Genomic DNA, 19,398 nt, shown 5'->3' on the forward strand with positions numbered 1-19,398 from the left:
TAAGGATCTCCAGTTTAATTTCCTACCTGTGGCTCCCTCTGATTGGCCCAGGCTGGCCGAGTGGGCTGTGAAGACACATTAGTGCTACGTAGATTCTGTAAAAGAGAGGGAGGAGCGTGTTTTTGAGGGGTGCAAAGGGAAACCCTACATTCATGGGACACCCGTGAGGTTAGAGCTCTCACCGGATCCTGGGGATTCTTCAGTTTCCCCCTCCCATCTAAACTATTCTCCACATGTATCAGCACCAAGTCTTCAGGGGGATGTATTTAGGGGTCATCTGCCCTTACTATTGCTCCTCTAGATTTCATAGTCTCCCTACCCCAGATTTGAACAGCTAAAGATTCCTCAAGTCATCCATCCTTCCCCTAGCTAGAAAGCTGCCAGCTGTGCCGGAACCTCCACCTTTTCATACCACACCCTCTCCTGACTCCTGGTCATCCTCTCCCCTTCTGCTTCCCCAGCCCCACAGGCAGCCGGTGCGTGTGGGGCGGGGGTTGGGAGGGGGGCGAGCAGGCTCTTTGTCTGACATCATCTTCCACTCCCCAGCCTTCTAAGAGTTACTCACTCAGGCAATCCCGGCTCCACCAAAGGAGACTGTCCAATTGCCAAGCAACCCACCGCTAGCCAATCAGGGAGCTCGGAGGTGATGTCATGGCGAGAGCCCAGCAGTGGTGCTGATGTTGAGAGAAGCCCAGGGTACCACTAATTGAAGGAGTGAGAAGAGAACAGCTCGCTTTGGAAACCGGACTGCAGGTAAGTAGAACTGAGATATGGACAATCGGAGGTGGGGTGAGGGCGGGGGTTTTAAACAAAAGAAACAAAACAGCAGCCACAGAGGAGAGAGAAACCGGAGGGTCTGCTGTCTATTGTGTTGCCTTTGGTTTCACTGAGTGGATTAAACTTTGTCAAATTCTGGGGGGAAGCAGGGTGAGGCAAAATGATGGCGCTTGAAGAGGGGCGAGAGTGGGCTCAGGGCATCATTTTTGTTCCAGATGAGTGGGATATGTCGGAGGTTCAAGCTGAGTTATTTCTTCATTTAAAAAAAATATTTGGTTTTGGGAGAGGAAGGTTTGCTGGAGCTTGGCTTCCTCTGGGGCTGCTCTGACTGAAAACCCTATTTCAGTGGATGAAACTCTGTGAATTTTTAATCTGTTCTTCTTGTTGTTTTTGCTTTTCGGCACTGTCTTGTCTTTCTTCCTTAGTTCTGTGCAGTCTTGCTTTTTCTCTCTTGGCCCTAAGGATACAGTGAGATCATCCCCTCTTCCTTGCCCCGCCCCACCCTGAGGTTAGCCTAATTCTAACTGGCTCAGCAACTGGCTCTAAGGCAGAGGATGCAAGCTTGCAGGACTGCCACACCCAGGCTCTCTGATCTTGACCAGTCACAGCTAGCCCCCTTCAGGCTCAGCCCACAACCCCAGCCAGGAGTTTTAGCATCCCCTCACCTCCACATACAGTGACCCAGAGCTTTGATGTCCACCCGATAGCTGTGTTCCCACGTGGCAGCGCTGTCTTTGTTTTATATCTCCCAGGAAAATTATATCTGCCCAGGTGTGGAGGAGCCTCATTGTCCTCAACCTGGACAGTTCTTGGGGAGACCTTAGAGGACAGGTCAGACAGCTTTAGGTCACCCTCTGAAGACCCCAGACAGGGATATCCTATACCCCAACACCAAGCAGCAGATGGGATGACCTGATGGTGACCTGCTGGAGTTCTGAGGGGGGAAGGGTAGAGATGGAATGTGTGGGAATCTGTCTCCCCTAAGGTTGGGTCCCCTGGGGGGGGGGTGGGAGTTTTCCCTCAGATGGGTGCTTGGGAGATGAGATCATGCACCAGATGTGGAAATAATGATAGTGGTGGAGGGAAGCAAAGACAAAGGGGGCAGGTCAATGTACAGCCGGAAGGCAGCCACAGCCACCCAGTTCCATGCCGCCAGCCCACCTTGCTCCCTGCCTGTGGATAAAGCTGTGTTCTTGGTCCTTTCCTAAGCTGCTGAGATCCCTCTAGCTGGCTCCAGACTTCTTTTCCCCAACTCCACCCATCTGGAACAACTGGGAAGTGACCTGCTAGGTGGGTCCATCACAGAGCCTGCTGCCTTGTGGGAAGTGAGAGCCCCATCCCTGACCTGACAGCATCAGGGGGTGGGGGTGGGGGCTGGATGACACCCAGCAGAGAGATACTAGGTATCTTTATATTACTGTGAAGGTTAAGTCAGACCAGGGTCTTTGAACTGCAGACTGAAATCTAACTAGGATAATGAAATCAATTTTGTAGAATGTAACTGATATTTAAAAAAATACAATTAGACCGGACAGAGTGGGTGGGGTGGTTTGGGGGAAGGCAGAACACACCTTGTATAATGGCTTGTGGGGTTTTTTTTTGTGCCTATTTTAATTCTATATCTTTAGCTAGATGTATATTTGTGTATAAATGTGTTGCTATCCAAATACACATGTGTATTCTTGTGGCATTCATATGCTGGATCATGAGATAAAAATCTAGCTTTTAAGGTGGATTCCAATCAATAAAAAGTTGAGAATCATCAGGCTAAGTGACGTCTGCTTCTCTCTTCTAGCCCCAAGCCTACATTTTCATGGAAAATTCACCAGGCTGAACATATTTTTTTCTTTTTTTGCTTTCAGTTAAAGATTTTTAAAATTTTGATTGTATTAAAATGTAACCAACAAGAAAACGTCCATCTACATCATCAGTGTCTGAGTGGACACTGTTGTCCATGCAATGTCCAGAAGTCCTTTCATCCTGCAGACTGAGACAGTGGACCTGTTCAATGTCCACTCCCTAGTGGCAACTGCCATTACGCCTGATTGACAGCCATCACTCTGCTAGGTGCCCCACAGCAATGGAATGGCACATTATTTCCTGGCTTATTTTACTTGGTATGATGTCCTCTGTTTCCATCCATATTGTAAACTGTATGCCCCTGCTTCTACCTACAGTTAGATGACCCAGAGTTACAACAAATCCCAGTCTTGTTGAACCAGAGAGGTGTTTATTCAGGGCCGTACCATGATCTGAAGTATTACTAAAGCGCCCACATCCAGCACACTGTTGAACTGACATACCACACTTGTCCCCCTTGATCATGGTTTCGCCTTCCTTTGTCTCAGCTACCCAAGATCCAATACACCCCAAAATATTCAAGGGAAATTTTTAGGGGAAAAAAACAATTCAGAAGTTTTAAAGTAACTTTTTACCAATATGTTTCATTTTTTTAATTTAATAATTACTGTTGTTGCTCTTTAACTGTGTCTTCTGTATAGATTCAACTTTATTCTAAGTAGTATAGAATTGGGGTATGGTGTACGGAGAGTTCGCCGTTGTCTGTGGTTCCAGATGCCCAAGGAACCTCTTGGAACATATTTTCTGCAGCTCAGAAGGAAGGGATTCAGGGAAGTGGGAGTGTCTTCTGCTTTTGTTTGGATTGGTAGTGAATATAGATTTCATTTTGGCAACCCCTCCCCCCAAACAAAGCAAAACAAACAAACAAACAAACAACAACAACAAAATCCAGAAAAGAAAGAGGAAAAGAAAGAAAGAAAAGAAAAAGAAAAGAGGAATCTAAGGTCTAAGTGATTATCCCATAAACCATATTTGCTTTGTAGGAGGGAACTGGGTTAGTTGGTATTTAAAACAAGCAAGAAGGAAGGAGCCTTCAAGATGTGGCTCAGTGGTAGAATGCTGTCAGGCACGCACCAGGTCCTAGTGCTCACCTGGATATTGAATGATTAAGATCATCACCCAAGAAAACCTTGTGTGTGTGTGTTTTCCCTGAAACACAAAGATCCACTCTGTGTCCCACTTGACTAGGACTTCAAGACCCGGTCCCGCAATATCTCACAGAAACTCAGTTCTCTGCTCCATACCCTTCTGTGCTGGGTCCTTCCTTGTGGAATCAGGTTAGCCAATGCACCCTTCTGCCCCTTCAGACCTGTCCATCTTCTCAGCACTTCCATACCCTGCCTCAGACAGCAGACCCCATGGGAGGGGACATAGAGCTGTAATGGATGGAAGAGATTCTTGGATTTGTCAAGAAGGGAATGCATGTGTGTAGGGGGAGTGGGTAGGGACATATGTGCGTGGGTGGACGCATAGATCTCTATGGCTTCCTCCTTCCTGTTAGAACTGGAATGTAAAAGTCTAAATGCTTTAAAAAATGCTTAAAAAAACTGGCAGGGAAGGGGGAGGGTATTTTTGTTCCTCTTCCCTCCCATGGGTGATCCTCTTGTAAATGGGTGTCTGGTGGCTATATTGCAGGATTCAGGGTGAAGTGATTACAACTATGTAATAAACTTAAGGGTAGGGAAGAGAATTCCTGGAGTGAAACGCTGAAAGGATGAAGTCGCAGACTTCGGGAGTGATTGATTCTCTGTTATGGGTTTTCCTGATGTGTAACATTAATGTCGTGCGGTGCTGTGTATAAAGGGACGTATATGTATGTACTGGGAAATGTGTGATACACCGTGTATGCTGTCTGCATTGATGCTGTTAGGAGTGAGGCCAGGAGTGATGCTTCCCCCATAGATGCCTGCAAGTGTCCTTGACCCCAGGGCCTTACCCTGTGTCCGGGTCACACTCTTGCATCTCAGCTAGCATGCCTGAATGGGAGCTCCTGCCCAGAACTTAACTTTTGGCATGGATTCCTCTGCATATATCGAACTGGGAATAAAAATAGCCCAAGATGTCCCCTCTCCATGCATTGTTTGGGGATGTAGGTTTTCCGGCTGTGGTTCCCCATCCGCGTCTTGCCTCTCAGAGTGGTTGTTGGAGCTCTGAGGTCTTTGCAGACTCAGGGCTCCAGGGTTGGCAGGTCAAGTGTCCTCAGAATGCACCTGAAGCTTCCTTTCGATGTCTGTTATGTACTCTAGGAGTTCATGACCATGGGCCTGGCACCAGTTCCTGTTGGAGCCCTTAGAAACACTCAACGGGTGATTCAGCAGTGACCGTTCCCCCCACCCCCTAAGCCAGCCGCTCAAACCGTATTTTCTCTGCCAGGTCTCCTGTGCACTCCCTACTTGTCCATCCTTGGTGGTGCTCTCATCCCTTCTCCCTTGAGGATACAGGCCCTGTGTGGACCAACAGGAGGCAACAGAGGTCCAGCAGAACTCCCCGAGGCCCTACCACACTCAGTTTCTGTCCACCATCAAACTATCTGTGGCTAGTTGAGTACTTAAGGAAGGACTTAGCACAGTACTCACTGTCCAAGAAATAGTGTGGAAAGAATGAAAACCACAGTATATGAGAAGTGCCCTGCCCTCATAGCTTTGAATGTTTGTATAGATCATCTTTTGGTTTTAAATACAAATAAAACACACACTGCCAATCAGAACCAAGGCTAGAAGGAAATCAGTTAGGCTGGCTGTTCCTCTGTGGGAACATTATTCCAGCCAGAAGTGGAGATGTGTGACACTGAAGTCACTGGACAGCACAGAGAGCATCAGGACATAGAGTAGTGTCAGCCTGGAATGGCCTCTTTCTGCACTCTTGTGGTTAGAGGAGCTAGGCTAGAATTCATTACGCCCACGCCCACGAAGTTCCCATCTTGAATCCGAGCCAGAGTCCCTATATTTGTCTTGTAGAACCCTTGCCAGAGACAGCTCTATTTAAACCACTCGGACGTGCATTAACTGCTGATCCCTTAGAAAGAGTCCACGTGGATTTCTACACAGCCCAGAGGCAGTAGCTGGGCATTTCTCACCGAGACAAAGTACTTGCCCAATCTGGCTACTGTGTGGCCAGTTTGAGATACTCAAGGGCTGGACACATACGACCATATCTCACTAGAGTACCCAGAACACTGCTGTGGTTCTAGATCATCACCTGATCCCAGAAAGCCTAGAAATTCTGCCACAGTATCCTATAGCAGCATTCCTTTTGGACACCCATTTCCATACTGAGGAAAGCTCTACAGACCCTAATGGGGCTGTTGTCTCATTCAAGAAATGGAAAGGGCCCAGGAAGGGAAAGGGTCCAGAACAAAAGGAAAAGGCTCACACACTGGGACCACACTCTGTTTTCTCCTGTACCAACTGCTCACTGTGTAACCCCAGGATCTCTTGTCCTCAGTGAGCACGGGATTGACACTATGAGTGGGACAGATGTAGGTAGTCATGTGCATTGCAGTACCTTGGGCCTACCTGGCTTCTTCTCACTATACACAGCAGTCCTTATCTAGATGTCACAGGGAAGTTTCATATGCTCCTCATGGGGAACTATCAGCCCTGTGATTGCTCGTTTACCTCTGATAGCATATGAAAGGCTCCATCTTTCCGATCTAGCCATCTTTTCTTCTCTCTTCCTGCTGGAAGGTCCCTTTTCCAGTCAACAGCCTTGACTCTGCCTCTTCACTATTTTGCTTCCTTTGCTGTGTCTGATTGTGTTCTTAGCTGCCTGGTTGCATGGTATAAGTCACAGATTTAGATTATTAAATATGCTAGTGTTTTATTTAACCCAGCAACAGAAAAGTGTGATTATCTGTGCTTCTGGACATAGCCACTTCGATGCTGGCATTGTGTGAGGATCAGTTTACAATGGGACAACACTGCTGGGTGTGACTCAGTCTAGGTAGGTCCTTCATACTTTGAACCTTGCCATGGCCTCCAATCATGCTTCCTAGCCTCGTCCCTAAGCTGGGACCACCATATACACTTCTTGGCAATAATGTTAGATCCTGCAAACAGAGACAGACATTCCAGTGAAGCATGCATAAACTCACCTCCCAGCTCAGCACCTTACAACCTATGCAACTGGTGCAATCTACCCAATTTTGCTGAACTTTGATGTCCTCATTATCTTAGATTAAGTTGAGCTATAGTTGCGACTCTTCTGGAACATCACCATCCATCTCTGTTCCCACTGAAAACATGCCAATAGCTTGAAAATGGAATAGGTATAAACTCCCCTAGTGTGGAAGTGTCTGTCTTCTATCTTTCTGCTCTTATCCTGGTGTTCAAGGCAGTCTACACGAGGCCCCATGGGTTCCTCTCTGTTCCTGAATATGCATAGTTCACACTTCAACACAGCCAAGATCCAAAGCATGCATGCTTCTAGGCACAAGGAGCCCAACTTGCATAATGGTTCCCCTCCAACCTGGGACAAGCTGTCTTCTTGATTTTGACAGCAGATAATTGAGTCCTCTTAACACCTGTTACCCTGGCTCAGTCCCTGCAGCAAGGGAACTGGGTGGTCAGGAGTCTCTTATTTTTGACCGACCGGTTTATGACATGTTCCGTGCAGGAGCCCAGAAACCACCATGCTGAGCCCTTGTTATTTCTGCAGTGACTGCTGAGTGACTGTGTCACACTGACCTTTAGAGCTTAGTGTGTGGTCAGCGATCTCCTGCTCAAGGGCTGGGGTCAGATTCTACCTCAACTGTAAGCATGGGAAGAGGCTCAGGATCGGCTTGGAGTGTGCTTAGCATGGCTCAGCTAATGCTCTGATGCTCAGCTGCCTGAGATCTGGGGCAGCATCTCTTCCTGATAGGTAGACTCTGCCTCCCCCCGCACCCCCACCCCCGATGGCTGCTGTTACTTCTTCATCTGTGAGTTCTAGCATTCTGTGCTCTGACCTGTGGTGTAACCCTTCCCCCTCCTCTTCCTCACAGCTGTAGGCACACCCAGCAGTCCCTACCTCTAGGCTGTGTGCTGTTATGACAAGATGACATGACCAAAGATAATAAGCAGGAGCCACACCACAGGCAGAGGGCTGAGGGTGGTATATTTGTTTAGCTGCTACCATATGCTGATGCCACAGGCTAATAATGAGGACAGCCAGGCTCCCTGCTGTGACTGTCACCTCCCCAGGGGCTTAAAGTTGCTTTGGATTGCTGTGCTTTCTAGAAAGCTTCACTTGTGGTATCTTCTGTAACCTGTCTCACTCAGAGCGCCTCTTGAGTCTTGACTAAAATAGAAATGATATTCTATCAGGAGAGTTTTTGAAGGGTCCCATTTATGGGTCCAATCACACAGATTATATTGAGGAGTTAATCAGACAATGTAAAAGAACTAGCTGTTGAGATGCAGTGGCGGCATCATGGATTTGAACTTTGGGTTTGTCCTGTACTGAGAATATTGGGGCTGACACATACCCCCCAGCACACAGAAGGGTAATGAAAGTTCAAAGTCAACTTGTTCAAAGGTTCTAGGGAGAATCCTTCCCTGCAGCTTCTGGCTTCAAGAATCTCTAGGCACTCCTTGGCTTATGACCACATCGTTTTGATCACGTGTCAGTCATAAGCCCCTCTTTGGGAGTCAGGGATGCTCTCATCTTGAAGTTATCAGTCACATTGACAGTGGTCCTTTGTTCACATGAAACAATAGTCACAATGTTAGGGTATGTGCACACTATTTAATCAACCCAGGGTATGGAATGGGCTTGGAAATGTCACCTTATCCTTCTGAGCCTTGACATCTTCATCTATGGAAGAGCATTTCTATCCCCCCAAAAGGCAACTGTGATGCTTGGGGTGAGTGTATAATGAAATGAATGTCCTGTGACTTTGAGTTTTAACTGTGCAGCTTAGAACCTCACAGTGCTGAGATCTGTGACAAATTCCTTGACCCCTTGTCACCCCACCCCATCCCACTACCCCATTCCCTGTCCTGGTCTTTCTTCTCTGGCTCTCCATCATTCTGTGTTCCCATGACTCATAGCTGAGGTTTTCTCATATGGAAAATACTTCTATACATAGTTGAAAGAAAAATTCCCTCCCACTTCCAGGCTAGACTGGCTTTTTTTTGAATCCTTGGGGCCATGAAGGACAAGCAGCAGGCATCTCATTCTTCCATTCGCCTCTGGAGAAGAGCTTCCAATTCAGAAGATCCGGGTCTGGACCCAGGCTGACCACTTTAGAGCTTTGTGAGCCTAGGCAGGTATCTTAACAGCTCTGGGCCTCAAGTTCTTCACCTGAATGCAAAGATGGTGGCGTTTGTCACATATGCACAACTCAGGCTCACGTGAAGGTCAACTGGGAGAGAGTTGAAAGTGTTTCATGTGTGTAGGGTCTTGTCACTCTAGCCCAGGCTGAGGACGGGCCCCTTCCCTCACAGCTGTCCCTGTTCACTTCTCTTCTTTCTCAGATACGTGTTTTCTTCCTCTTCTCCCTGTTCCTACACCCCAGCCCCCATCTGACCCATCATCCAATGTCCTAGGTCTCTGCCTCCCCTGGCGAAAGTTTCTCATCAAGTCACCCCAGTTTTTTCAATCACTTTGGACCTAAATGAATGCCAATCCCATGATCAAGGACTTTGTTCTCAGGCAGCAGGCCTGGCTCCATATTCAGGGACTCACTGGTACCATCAGAACCAGCCTGGCACCATGGAAAAAAGGCCTATTGTGTTGGCAGAAGAAGGCCCTGGCAGGATCTTTGGCTTCAAAATAGAGAACAGAGCCCTCTAAGAGCAGTTGATCTTGTTTCAAGCCTGGGTTCATTTACTCTCTCTTAGCCTTGACAAAAGGGGGAGTTATCCTCACCTGCAGGGCTGGCAAGAGCAACCCCAATGCAGGGGGCAGAGGAAGGGTGTTTCCTGGGTGCTGGGCCAGAACTTGTCCCATTTCACAGGTGCAGCTCTGTGCAGAATGAGACTAGAATCACAGGTCTGGGTATGCGACATGACCAGTAATTGGGTGAGATATCACCTAGCATAAACTCTGCACTAGTCTAATTTTGAGGCTAGAACTGAGCCCACTGCTGGCCCAGGAGCTCCTATCTACATGACCCTCAGAGGGCAGGCATACTTGCTATATAAAGGCAGGGATCTCATCTTTCTGAGAACAAAGTAGTAGTAGCCTCCTGGCTCACATCACTCTCTGTTGGCACAGTGACCATTAAAGGTGGCCAAGCATTAAGCGGTCTTTATGCCAAGCACTCAATACTGGCTGTCAGTGGAGCCCTGTCCCCTCCCCTCTCCTAAGTACTCACAGATGCTCCTCTCTTGATCTTCCTATCTCTTTTTGGTCCTCTTCTCTCTTGCCATATCCAGGTCTAGCGCCAACCAGCTTAAGAGCAATCCCTGCTTCCACGCAGGGTGTACTTGGCAGCTCTCCTCCTTGTCTCATCTTTTAAGGCTCATTTCAGGGTCCCCTTAGACCCCTCAGCCTCTTGTTGAGGAGAGATTCTTGTCTCCAGTCCTAAGATGGACCCCACATGCCCATGTATGTCTCTGCACTAACGTAATTATTATGATGGTATACCTCCGTGTGTGTGTGTGTGTGTGTGTGTGTGTGTGTGTGTGTGTGTGTGTCTCCTCTCATGGTCCAGGGTCATTTTCAGTGGATCCAAGGAACCAAGCTGGTGGTTCCTAGAAGATGAAGTAGGAGGGTATCTCAAAGTGGGTTTCCTACTAGCCTCCTCTCAGAGTTGGCTGGAAGGAGGTCTGGGGTGGAGAAGTTTAGACAGCTATTTAATTTATAAACATTTCCAGACTAATTTGACTGAGGCCTTGCCTCTCATCTTCACCCTGACCTTGAGCCAGGCTATTACACTGCCCAGGGGGACAGATAAAAGCCCCTAAGAAGTAAAGTTGGGGAAACCCATATTTCTATGTCCAGTGCCTCAAGTAAATTGTGAAAGGGATCGTTGTGTGATCTGAACCTGCCTAGGCAGATGTGGAGGAGGGGGAGGGGAAAGTGAAAGTTGGAGAGGAGAGGGCCTGTAGGTCATAGCAGATGCGGTATCCCCAAGATTCCCTCAGTGCTTAAAAAGACAATCTTTATGGTAAGAGCCTGTCAATGTGAATTATTCTCTCTTTCTTAGGGCTGTGATCCAGTTCTGAGCTGGTGATAAACACTCCCCTGTGACTTTTGGTCAATCCAGCCACCAGATTCCAGCCAACATGACCCTCGCAGGTAGGTACATGCACCAGTCAGTGATGGACACCATAACAGAAGCCATCCCCCTTCTCTCTCTTCATGTGTATACTAAGGTGCATGTGTATGTGTGACACACACACATATGTGCATGGCCTACATGTGTGTTCAAATGCATGTAGAAATCAGAGGACAACCTCAGATGTCCTTTCTCCAGATCCCTCTGTCTTCCTTTTTAAAAGAAAGGGTCTCTCATTGGATTGAAGCATGTGGATAAGGCTGACCTTAGTGCCAGGGATCTTCTTATTCCTGCCTCCTCAGTGGCTTTTCCATGTGAATGCTGTGCCTCAGAACTTGTGTTTGCAGGCAAACATTTTACCAGCTCTCCAGCCCTCTTTCTTTAGGTATGTGTGCATCTATAAATGTACAGAAAGAAAGGGCAGAGAAACCAAGAGGCAAAGTCATTTATGAGTGGTGGGTGGGATCACAACTGAATTCTTCTTTCTCATTTGCTCCATGTGTATTATTTAATTTTAAAACAATGCCTCTGTAATAGTTTTGAAACTATGCCTTCAAGTTTGTAAGAGAAAATGAACACTGGCCTATGTACTGGGGGAGTCTTTTATATTATAAATAAAACACAGTGCAATGGGGACAGAGTTGCAGAGGCCCCCATGATGACCTGTGACCTCCAGAAAGACTCAATCATGTCAAGGGTACATTTCTACTCTGTGGACAGCTTCTCCCTGGTTTGATGCCTGTGCTGGGAAGATTTGAGGAGACTTCCAGCCTGACCCCTTCTACAGTGGGCCTGGACTTTAAGGAGAGTAGCAATGAAGTCTCTCTATTAATCTGTTTACCCCTTAGGCAGAAATTTCAAGTACTTTCACAAGAATGAAGTATAGATTTCCTACAAGCTAGTATCAAAGCCCTGGTTTATCCTTGAGTGGGAGTAGGAGATGGAGGGACAGGGTCAGGGCAGCTCTTGGGATCTTTACTTGAGAGTATTTAGCATTTGGTAGTAACAGAGGATAGGGTCATTTGGGTGAGTGAGAATGTCAAATTTCAAGTGTGAGGTGGCCCAGGCTTGGGAGCCAGGAAGTCTGAGCTGACTCACAGAAGTGCTGTTTTCTGGGACTGATGGACCCATTGTCACTGGTGTGCTCTCTTGTAGCCTATAAGGAGAAGATGAAGGAACTCCCACTAGTGTCTCTGTTCTGCTCTTGCTTCTTGTCTGATCCCCTGAATAAATCATCCTACAAATATGAAGGTGAGTGGGGGCTCGGCTGGGATAGGAAAGGGCGGAGGCTTCTGTGTCCTGTGTTTGTGGGTGTCCCCCCATTGACTCCTATCTCATACAACTGTCTTGGTCATAGTGTGTCTTATTTCCCAGAGCCTGAGGGGTCTGAGCCCAGGGGATGTGGTCTGGATGCCAGACAGCCACTGGGGATCTGGATTGGGTCATCCTGGAGCACTTGCTCCTAGAGTCCCTTTTGCACATTCCTTGACGCTGCAGAGGATGCCAGGATAAGCCAGACACAGGTTCTGAGATTCTGTTCATGGAGACACAGAACAGAAAAGAAAACTTGGTGTATTCACCAGGGCTTCTAGGGACAGATAGAGATGCTCCCAGACAGGCCCAAGGCAGGAATAGCAAGCACTTCCAGCCTGGATGGTGACAGTGGTGCTGTCTGAGTCTCAAGACCTATCAGAGAGTATTGGATTGCCATGCTCTCAGGAGGAGTGGTCAGGGGACAGATAGGTCATCTCTTCATTTCTGTTTGCAAGGCAGGGATGGGTTTGGTCTGTCAATAAGAGAGATGGGTGTTTGGATGACCTGAGACTGTTTTTTCCATTTAGGCTGGTGTGGGAGACAGTGTAGGAGGAAAGGTCAAAGCCAGCGGAAAGGCAGTGCTGACTGGAGAGAAAGAAGAGAACAGGGTAGGCCGGAGCCAGGGGTGAGGTCCACAGGCCATCAGAGGGACAGGGCAAGGAGGGGCTGGGGTGAGGGTGGGTGAAATGATCTGGTGTCTGTCATCAGCAAGGAACAACAGCAGGTGGTGTTGCTGTGATTGTTATCACAAATCACAGTTCCTGGGATCCTTGCCCAGGGAATCCTCAAACCTTACTCTGTCAAAGTCACTGACCTTAGGATCCAATATTCAGGATCAACCAGCCCCCTAGTCATTGGTGTGCCTTGGGACTCCCAGCTTCCCTGTGTCTGTGTGCATGTCTGCATGCTTGTTGGGGCCCCAGCTGCTCCTCAGAAGGTGAGCAGCCCCAACTCTGCCCTCCACAGCAGATACAGTAGACCTGAACTGGTGCGTCATCTCTGATATGGAAGTCATCGAGCTGAACAAGTGCACCTCGGGCCAGTCCTTTGAAGTCATCCTGAAGCCACCTTCCTTTGACGGGGTGCCCGAGTTTAATGCCTCCCTCCCAAGACGGCGAGACCCATCATTAGAAGAGATCCAGAAGAAGCTAGAAGCAGCAGAGGAGCGAAGGAAGGTTAGCAGCTGCATGTCTCTTTCTCCCATCTCATCGTGAGCAGGACGTGCAGCCCCATATCTCTTTGTCCCATCCCAGTGGGAGTGGGAAGGATATTTAGAGAGCACCTCCCGAGTGCTGGGCATAGACCAGGAGTTTTCAGTCTTCCTAGTGCTGCAACCCTTTAATACAGTTCCTCATGTTATGATTACCGCCCCACACCATAAATGTACCTTATTGCTCTTCATATCTTCATAATTATAATATTGCTACTGTTATGGATTGTATGCAACTATCTGAAATGTACCACCACATGTTGAGAACCACTGGTGCAGACTAAGACACCACCTGAAGGAGACAAAACTATGAGTATACACTGGGTGAGCTTATAGTTTGGCTAATGGCTAAGGTGTCATAGTCCTCTCAGAGCTGGCTTTGTATGCAGCGTCCTTGTTCCCCATTGATTCCCCCGCCCCTCAGCTCAGATGCATTTTAATGTGAGCCTTTCTTCATCTTTCAAGATAAAAGAAAAAAATAGCTTTCTCCATTTAATTGTGTGGTCCCTCCCTTTATATCCATGGCATTTATCACACACACATCTGGGTTCTGTTATTTATTAATATGCATGTTTACTTCTACTAGGCTAACTTTCTCCTTTTCCTGGTGTCTGGAGTTGTGAGGGTCTTGAAGTTCATATAAGATCACTTAGTACTTGTGAATGAATGAGCAGAAGAATGGATGAGGAAAATGAGAGAAGAGATCCAGAAGCTATTTAGGAAAGGGCCACTAAAGTCAAAGATGATGGAAAGCTTTGCAGGTGGTCCCAGCTCTCTGCTTCTGCGACAGAGGACCAGGTTCAGGAATGCATCTCATCCGAGTGTGGCACTGTTAAGCTGTGATGGTAGAAAGGTTTTCCTCAACCTAAAGGGTCTTTCTCTTTCTTGTGTTGCCCTAGTACCAGGAAGCTGAACTCCTGAAACACCTCGCGGAGAAACGAGAGCACGAGCGAGAGGTGATCCAGAAAGCTATCGAGGAAAACAATAACTTCATCAAGATGGCAAAAGAGAAGCTGGCCCAGAAGATGGAGTCCAATAAGGAGAACCGGGAGGCCCATCTGGCTGCCATGTTGGAGCGGCTGCAAGAGAAGGTAATCCATGCTGGATTGGCAGGAGGCTCCTTCCATGGCAAGAACGTGCGACCTACACACCACTCTGGAGGAAGTAGCCTCTGCAGGAATGGAAATGCTTCTCCCAGGCAGGGTCCTCATTGTTCTAAGGGGATGATTTGGGAAATCATAGGCAGGAAGCTCACATCACACTCTGGGGTGGCCTCTGGGGATCTTCTAGGGTTTTACAACAGAAATTTCTCACTGTCTCAGGAGCCAGCTTACACCCTTCTTTCTAGAGAAAGCCTGTCCAGTGCAAGTATCTCAGGAAAGGCACATGTCTACACACTTTTGGCTTCATCGTTGAATGGGCAGATTTGGGTTAATGAAAGATGATAACTTGAGCGTGGCTCTGAGCCAGGGATAAAAGCTTGGTTGCCAGAACAGCAGGATACAGAATTCTCCCCAGAGCTCCTCATAAGGGCCAGAGGGTAGTAGGTTTTCCTCAATAGTCTGCCTTTGTCAATAACTCAAATGTCACCTGCCTATGAGCGGTGTGAGAGACTGAGGTTGGTCCTCCGTGTCATTCTTTGGAAGACATGCTGGCCTCATTCCCTGAGTCCCAGGCTGCCTCAGTTTCTCCTGCAGCTCCTGGGAAGCTTTAGCTCTGTGTTTTATTTCCAGGAGCCGCCTGCTGCGCGGTGACTCCCGGGACCGATCGGTGGCCTCGTCCCATGGTGAGCAGCGTGGTCCTTATTCCTTCCCGCCTACCCACCTAGAACCTCAGGCCCTTGGTAACAGTTACCAGAAAGATCTGGCTTCATCCAGGCATGTGAGCTGCACAGGCTGGCCAGTAGGTGGCAGCCCCATGCTCTGATGTTCAATTCCACGAAGAACAACAGCAAGGCTTCTTTCTCCACTGAGTGCCTTAGAGGAGGGTCACAATCCGAGCATGACCTTGGGCTTCTCCAGTTAATGTGAGATATTGTAGGAAAATTTAAGATTGCCTTTACTTTTTAATAGTGGGTCTCATGTATTCCAGGCTGGCCTCAAATTGGCTATGTAGCCGAGGATAGCCTTGAAATTCTTATCATTTTGCCTTCACCTCCAAGTGCAGGGATTACAGCCTGCCCAGCCTGTTCTGTGTAGGTTCTATGCAGGTGTGGGGCTTAAACCCAGGGCTTTGTGCATGCAAGGTAGGCAGCTGCCAACAGAACCACATCCCCAACCCCAAGGCAAATTCTTGAGGAAACCACAGTTTGGATGGGAGAGGTTATAGGTTTATAGACCCAGCTTAAAACGTATCACAAAGCTAGATTGTATTGGAGCACTTGAACATTTGTTTATAAAACACTTTCATTTTTATCATAACATGGTTATCGCAAGTTTACAAGGCAAACATTCTTAGTTCAGACAAGGAAACCATTCCAGAGGTCAAATGATTCACAGAGATCTCCATGGTATACGAACAGTGAAGCTGGCCCTGGCCTCTTGTCCAAGTGGCTGCTTTCTTGCCTGGCTCAGAGGGAACATCCCAGTATTTTCTCACTAGCTTTTTATCAGCAAGGGATTTCTAGAGACCAGGCAAGCAGAGGCCAGAAGCCCAGGGCTCCGCATAGCCAACTCACTTGAAACCAGAGGTGGAGGCAGAGGTAGAGTGGCAAGGTTGTGTGTGGAATGTCAGCTGTGTACATCAAGTAGAAGCTAAGAATCAAGATGCCAGATCAGATATTTGAGAGGACAGTTTTCCTCTGAGACCTGATCTCCACTCATAATTACTCACTGGAGGAGGAAGGAGGCAGGAGGCAGGAGGCAAGATTGAGAGCTAGGTATATGTTTTTCTCTCTCCCTCACACCTCTGTCCCCAGACCTGGGACACCTTCAGCATCAACAATGTTGTCCATGCTAGCTCTTGTGTTGTAGGTCATAACCAGAATTCCTAGGCCTAAAAACCCCATCCCAGACTTACTGCCTGACTCTCTAAGGGTAAGGTCTGACTCTGTGTGGACTCCAGGTCATGTGATAGACACCATAGTTTGAGAACCAGACATACTGCTCCTTGCTTTTAGCCTGTCGGAATTTCTAAGGGCCGCTGGAAAGACTAACTGTTGGTGAGGGTGTATCTTAGGAACCTGGGTGGCCTCAGTGGCTCTATTCCAGGTTAATCTGTCAACCCGATGTGGCAACACTGGAATCTGGGAGGGGATCATTGGGTACCTTTTGTTTCTCACAATAGGGACTGGGAAACATAAAGAAGAAAAACACACATATGCTCCCAGCCTACAAGGACACAGATATTTATTTAGTGATCTGGAATCACATGGAGGCAGGTGTGGCATGATCCCATGAGTGGACACTTGTCACACAGTTTCAGAGCTGAGCCAGCTGCCCATTCTAGTCCCTCTGGAAAGGTTCAAGAAGTTGAGTCCCAGTTAGATAAGACAGTCAGTTAAGGTCACACAGCTGGCTGGGGGTGGGAAGGAAGATCTAGTCTTTTGGCTGAAATATGCTACAAAGCAAATGAAGGTTGTCTTCCAACACATGTAAGGGAGTCCACTGTCTGGAGTCAAGCACTATTTCCCAACAGTTCTCTGTCAGTATGTAACTCAAGGGTCCTCCTCCTTCAGTCAGAGATTTAAGACGACGCTAGAGAGATGGGAGAGAAATAACACATCTGTGGTGTGTCAGGGATGCTGGCAACGGAATCATTCTTTTCCCGTTCCTTCTAAGCTGGCTGTCCTAAGCAGCCCCTTATGTTTAGTCAAGTGACCATTTTGAGCACCAGAATGATCAGTGGAGATAGAGAGAGCCTAGGGTATCTTGGGGTCACTGTAAGGTGGGTCCCCTGCAGAACGTGGGGACTCACCAGTCCATGTACTCTGCCTTACACACCTGTGTCCCGCGTCTTACTTGCCTCCTTCCTCCCCTTAGGATACCTTCGTTGACAGCTCTGCTCTGCCCGTGGTGACCATCTTTTGCGTTCCATTCTCTTGCCCTTTGTCCTCCCCTGGCAGCCTTGTGTGACCCGCCTTTGTCCCTCCCTTCCTCCCCAGGACAAGCACGCAGAGGAGGTGCGGAAAAACAAGGAGCTGAAGGAAGAGGCCTCCAGGTAAAGCCCAGAGGCCAAGGAAGTTTCCAGGACAGCCGGACAGCTCCCGTAGCAACCTGGTTCCAGCAGCCTCGGCTGCTGGCTGCTCTCCCAGCACTGGGGTTCGGGGGGAGGGGGGTGGCCAAGGGGCGTTTCCTCTGCTTTTGGTGTTTGTACATGTAAAAGATTGACCAGTGAAGCCATCCTATTTGTTTCTGGGGAACAATGATGGGGTGGGAGAGGGGACAGTGAGAGTGTGGAAGAGGGAGGTGAAGATGAGCCCAAGGACATTGTGACACTGTCCACTGACTGCAGACTTGGGCCAAGGCCCCCGCTTTTCATGGCTCTGCCTGGACATCCGGCCTCCAGGTTCCGAGTGGAGAGAAGATGAGAACCGGGGTAGAAGTTCAGCGTGAAGGGCAGAGTCCTGGCGGGGTGGTGGCTGCAGGGCCAGCAGGACAAGCCCGTCTGGATGGAGTGAGACCTGCCCTGCAGCGGGTGGGATAAGGTCTGTGTGCGTCTGTTCATTGTCATCTTTTGATCATCATGACCAATGAAACATTTACTTCGAGTCTCCAGTGTTTTTATTTCCTATATTGGCTCTTTGCAGATGGGTAGAGTGTTTTAGAAGTTTGGCTTCCCACCTATCAGACAGCAGGTAACTTTTAATGTTTCCATCTAGGTATTCGGTGTGCTGGTTCATTTTAGACACTGGAGTGATGAGAGGTTTGCCTTTCTTTCTTCTTCTAAACCCCTGTTATGGGCTGTCCCTTAGTGGCTGGAGGCCACTGAGCTGATGAGAAAAGAGATGACATCTTTCCTATCTGTAGACTCACATCCTAGTACAGTCCCAAGGATTCATTATAAGAAGGACATTCTTAGCCTGTGTAGCTGCTATAACAAAATACCTTAGGCAGGGTAATGTATGAACAACAGGGATCTACTGCTTACAGTTCCCGAGGTGGGAAGGCTAAGATCAAGGTGTTTGCTTTCTGTTAAGAAAACACACAGTACCTTCTTGCTGTGTCCTCTTGTGGTAAAAGTGTGACAGGGGTCCACAAGGCCTGGTTTATAACGGCATTTTCCCCATCTGTGAGGGGAGAGACCTCTGACCCAATCCCCTCCTAAATGCTCCACCACCTGGTATTATTGGGGATGAAGTCTAATATATGACTTTTGAGGGAACAGCGCCATTCAGATATAGCAGAAACCCTCACCAAGGGCTTGGGGTCTAGATAGATCACAGAACTCCAGTGAAGAAATTTCATTTGTTAGAAGAAAGCAGAAGGGCCATGCTCTCTAGGACTCTAGACCAGGGCTTCAGAGGACAGCCCTTCTGACTCTCTTCTGCAAGCAGGAGTGATGTGGAGTCTTTATGAGCCAGATCCCAGGGCATCTCCACAATTTGCCTTAAACACCATGTGGTTTTGTTTAGCTTTGTATACAAACTCTTTACGGTTGCCTTAATATTCTCTTGGCAGTGCTACTATAAGTGAGGGTCAGTTTAGGGTAGAACAGCTGGAAGAACAAAGATGGCAGTGATGGTGGTGGTGATGATGATGATAGTGGTGGTGACAATGATGCTGATGGTGATGGTGGCAAAGGTGGTGGTGGTGATGTTGCTGGCAGCTTTTAGGCAGTACCTATTAGATGCCTATTTTCTAGACTTCCCACAAATGGGGCTTCATTCTTTGTACCAACTGTAGGAGAAAGCCGCTGTTGTCTTCCCATTAGCCAGACAAGAAACTGAGGCATAGAAAGCATAAATAGATTGCCCAAATTCCCACACATAGTAAGTGGGAGAAGAGGTCTTGAATTTGCAGCTTGTTCCCAAAGTCTATATTTTTAGTCACCGCACAGTACAGCTTTCTGGCTCATCTAAACTAAGCCACAAGTC

The 19,398-nt window shown here is 48.0% G+C and overlaps 1 protein-coding gene across 4 annotated transcripts; it reads left to right on the forward strand.

The window, feature by feature from the left end:
- The first annotated feature begins 619 nt into the window (after positions 1–619).
- On the forward strand, positions 620–18,046 carry Stmn4 (stathmin 4). Of its 4 annotated transcripts, XM_029468691.2 has the most exons (8): positions 620–753; positions 10,769–10,860; positions 11,996–12,091; positions 12,682–12,762; positions 13,121–13,329; positions 14,264–14,455; positions 15,098–15,150; positions 17,467–18,046. In XM_029468691.2, the coding sequence occupies exons 2-7, from the start codon at positions 10,848–10,850 to the stop codon at positions 15,116–15,118; spliced, it is 612 nt and encodes a 203-aa protein (XP_029324551.1). In that variant the 5' UTR covers positions 620–753; positions 10,769–10,847; the 3' UTR covers positions 15,119–15,150; positions 17,467–18,046. The 4 variants fall into 4 exon arrangements, with proteins under 4 accessions (XP_029324551.1, XP_021037800.1, XP_021037803.1 ...); XM_021182141.2 differs by lacking the exon at positions 15,098–15,150; XM_021182144.2 differs by lacking the exon at positions 12,682–12,762 and having other exon boundaries at positions 621–753; positions 17,467–17,641.
- Positions 18,047–19,398: the final 1,352 nt, after the last annotated feature.

This window comes from Mus caroli, unplaced genomic scaffold (genome assembly GCF_978045245.1).
Source record: "Mus caroli unplaced genomic scaffold, Mus_caroli_1 scaffold_12, whole genome shotgun sequence".
Taxonomy (NCBI): Eukaryota; Metazoa; Chordata; class Mammalia; order Rodentia; family Muridae; genus Mus; species Mus caroli.

What these genes read in the sequence shown, in the direction of transcription:
- Stmn4 (XM_021182141.2), top strand. An exon ending in GAGAGAAAGAAGAGAACAGG is followed by an intron (nt 12,763 to 13,120) that starts GTAGGCCGGAGC and finishes TGCCCTCCACAG; the next exon opens with CAGATACAGTAGACCTGAAC. An exon ending in TGGAGCGGCTGCAAGAGAAG is followed by an intron (nt 14,456 to 17,466) that starts GTAATCCATGCT and finishes CTTCCTCCCCAG; the next exon opens with GACAAGCACGCAGAGGAGGT.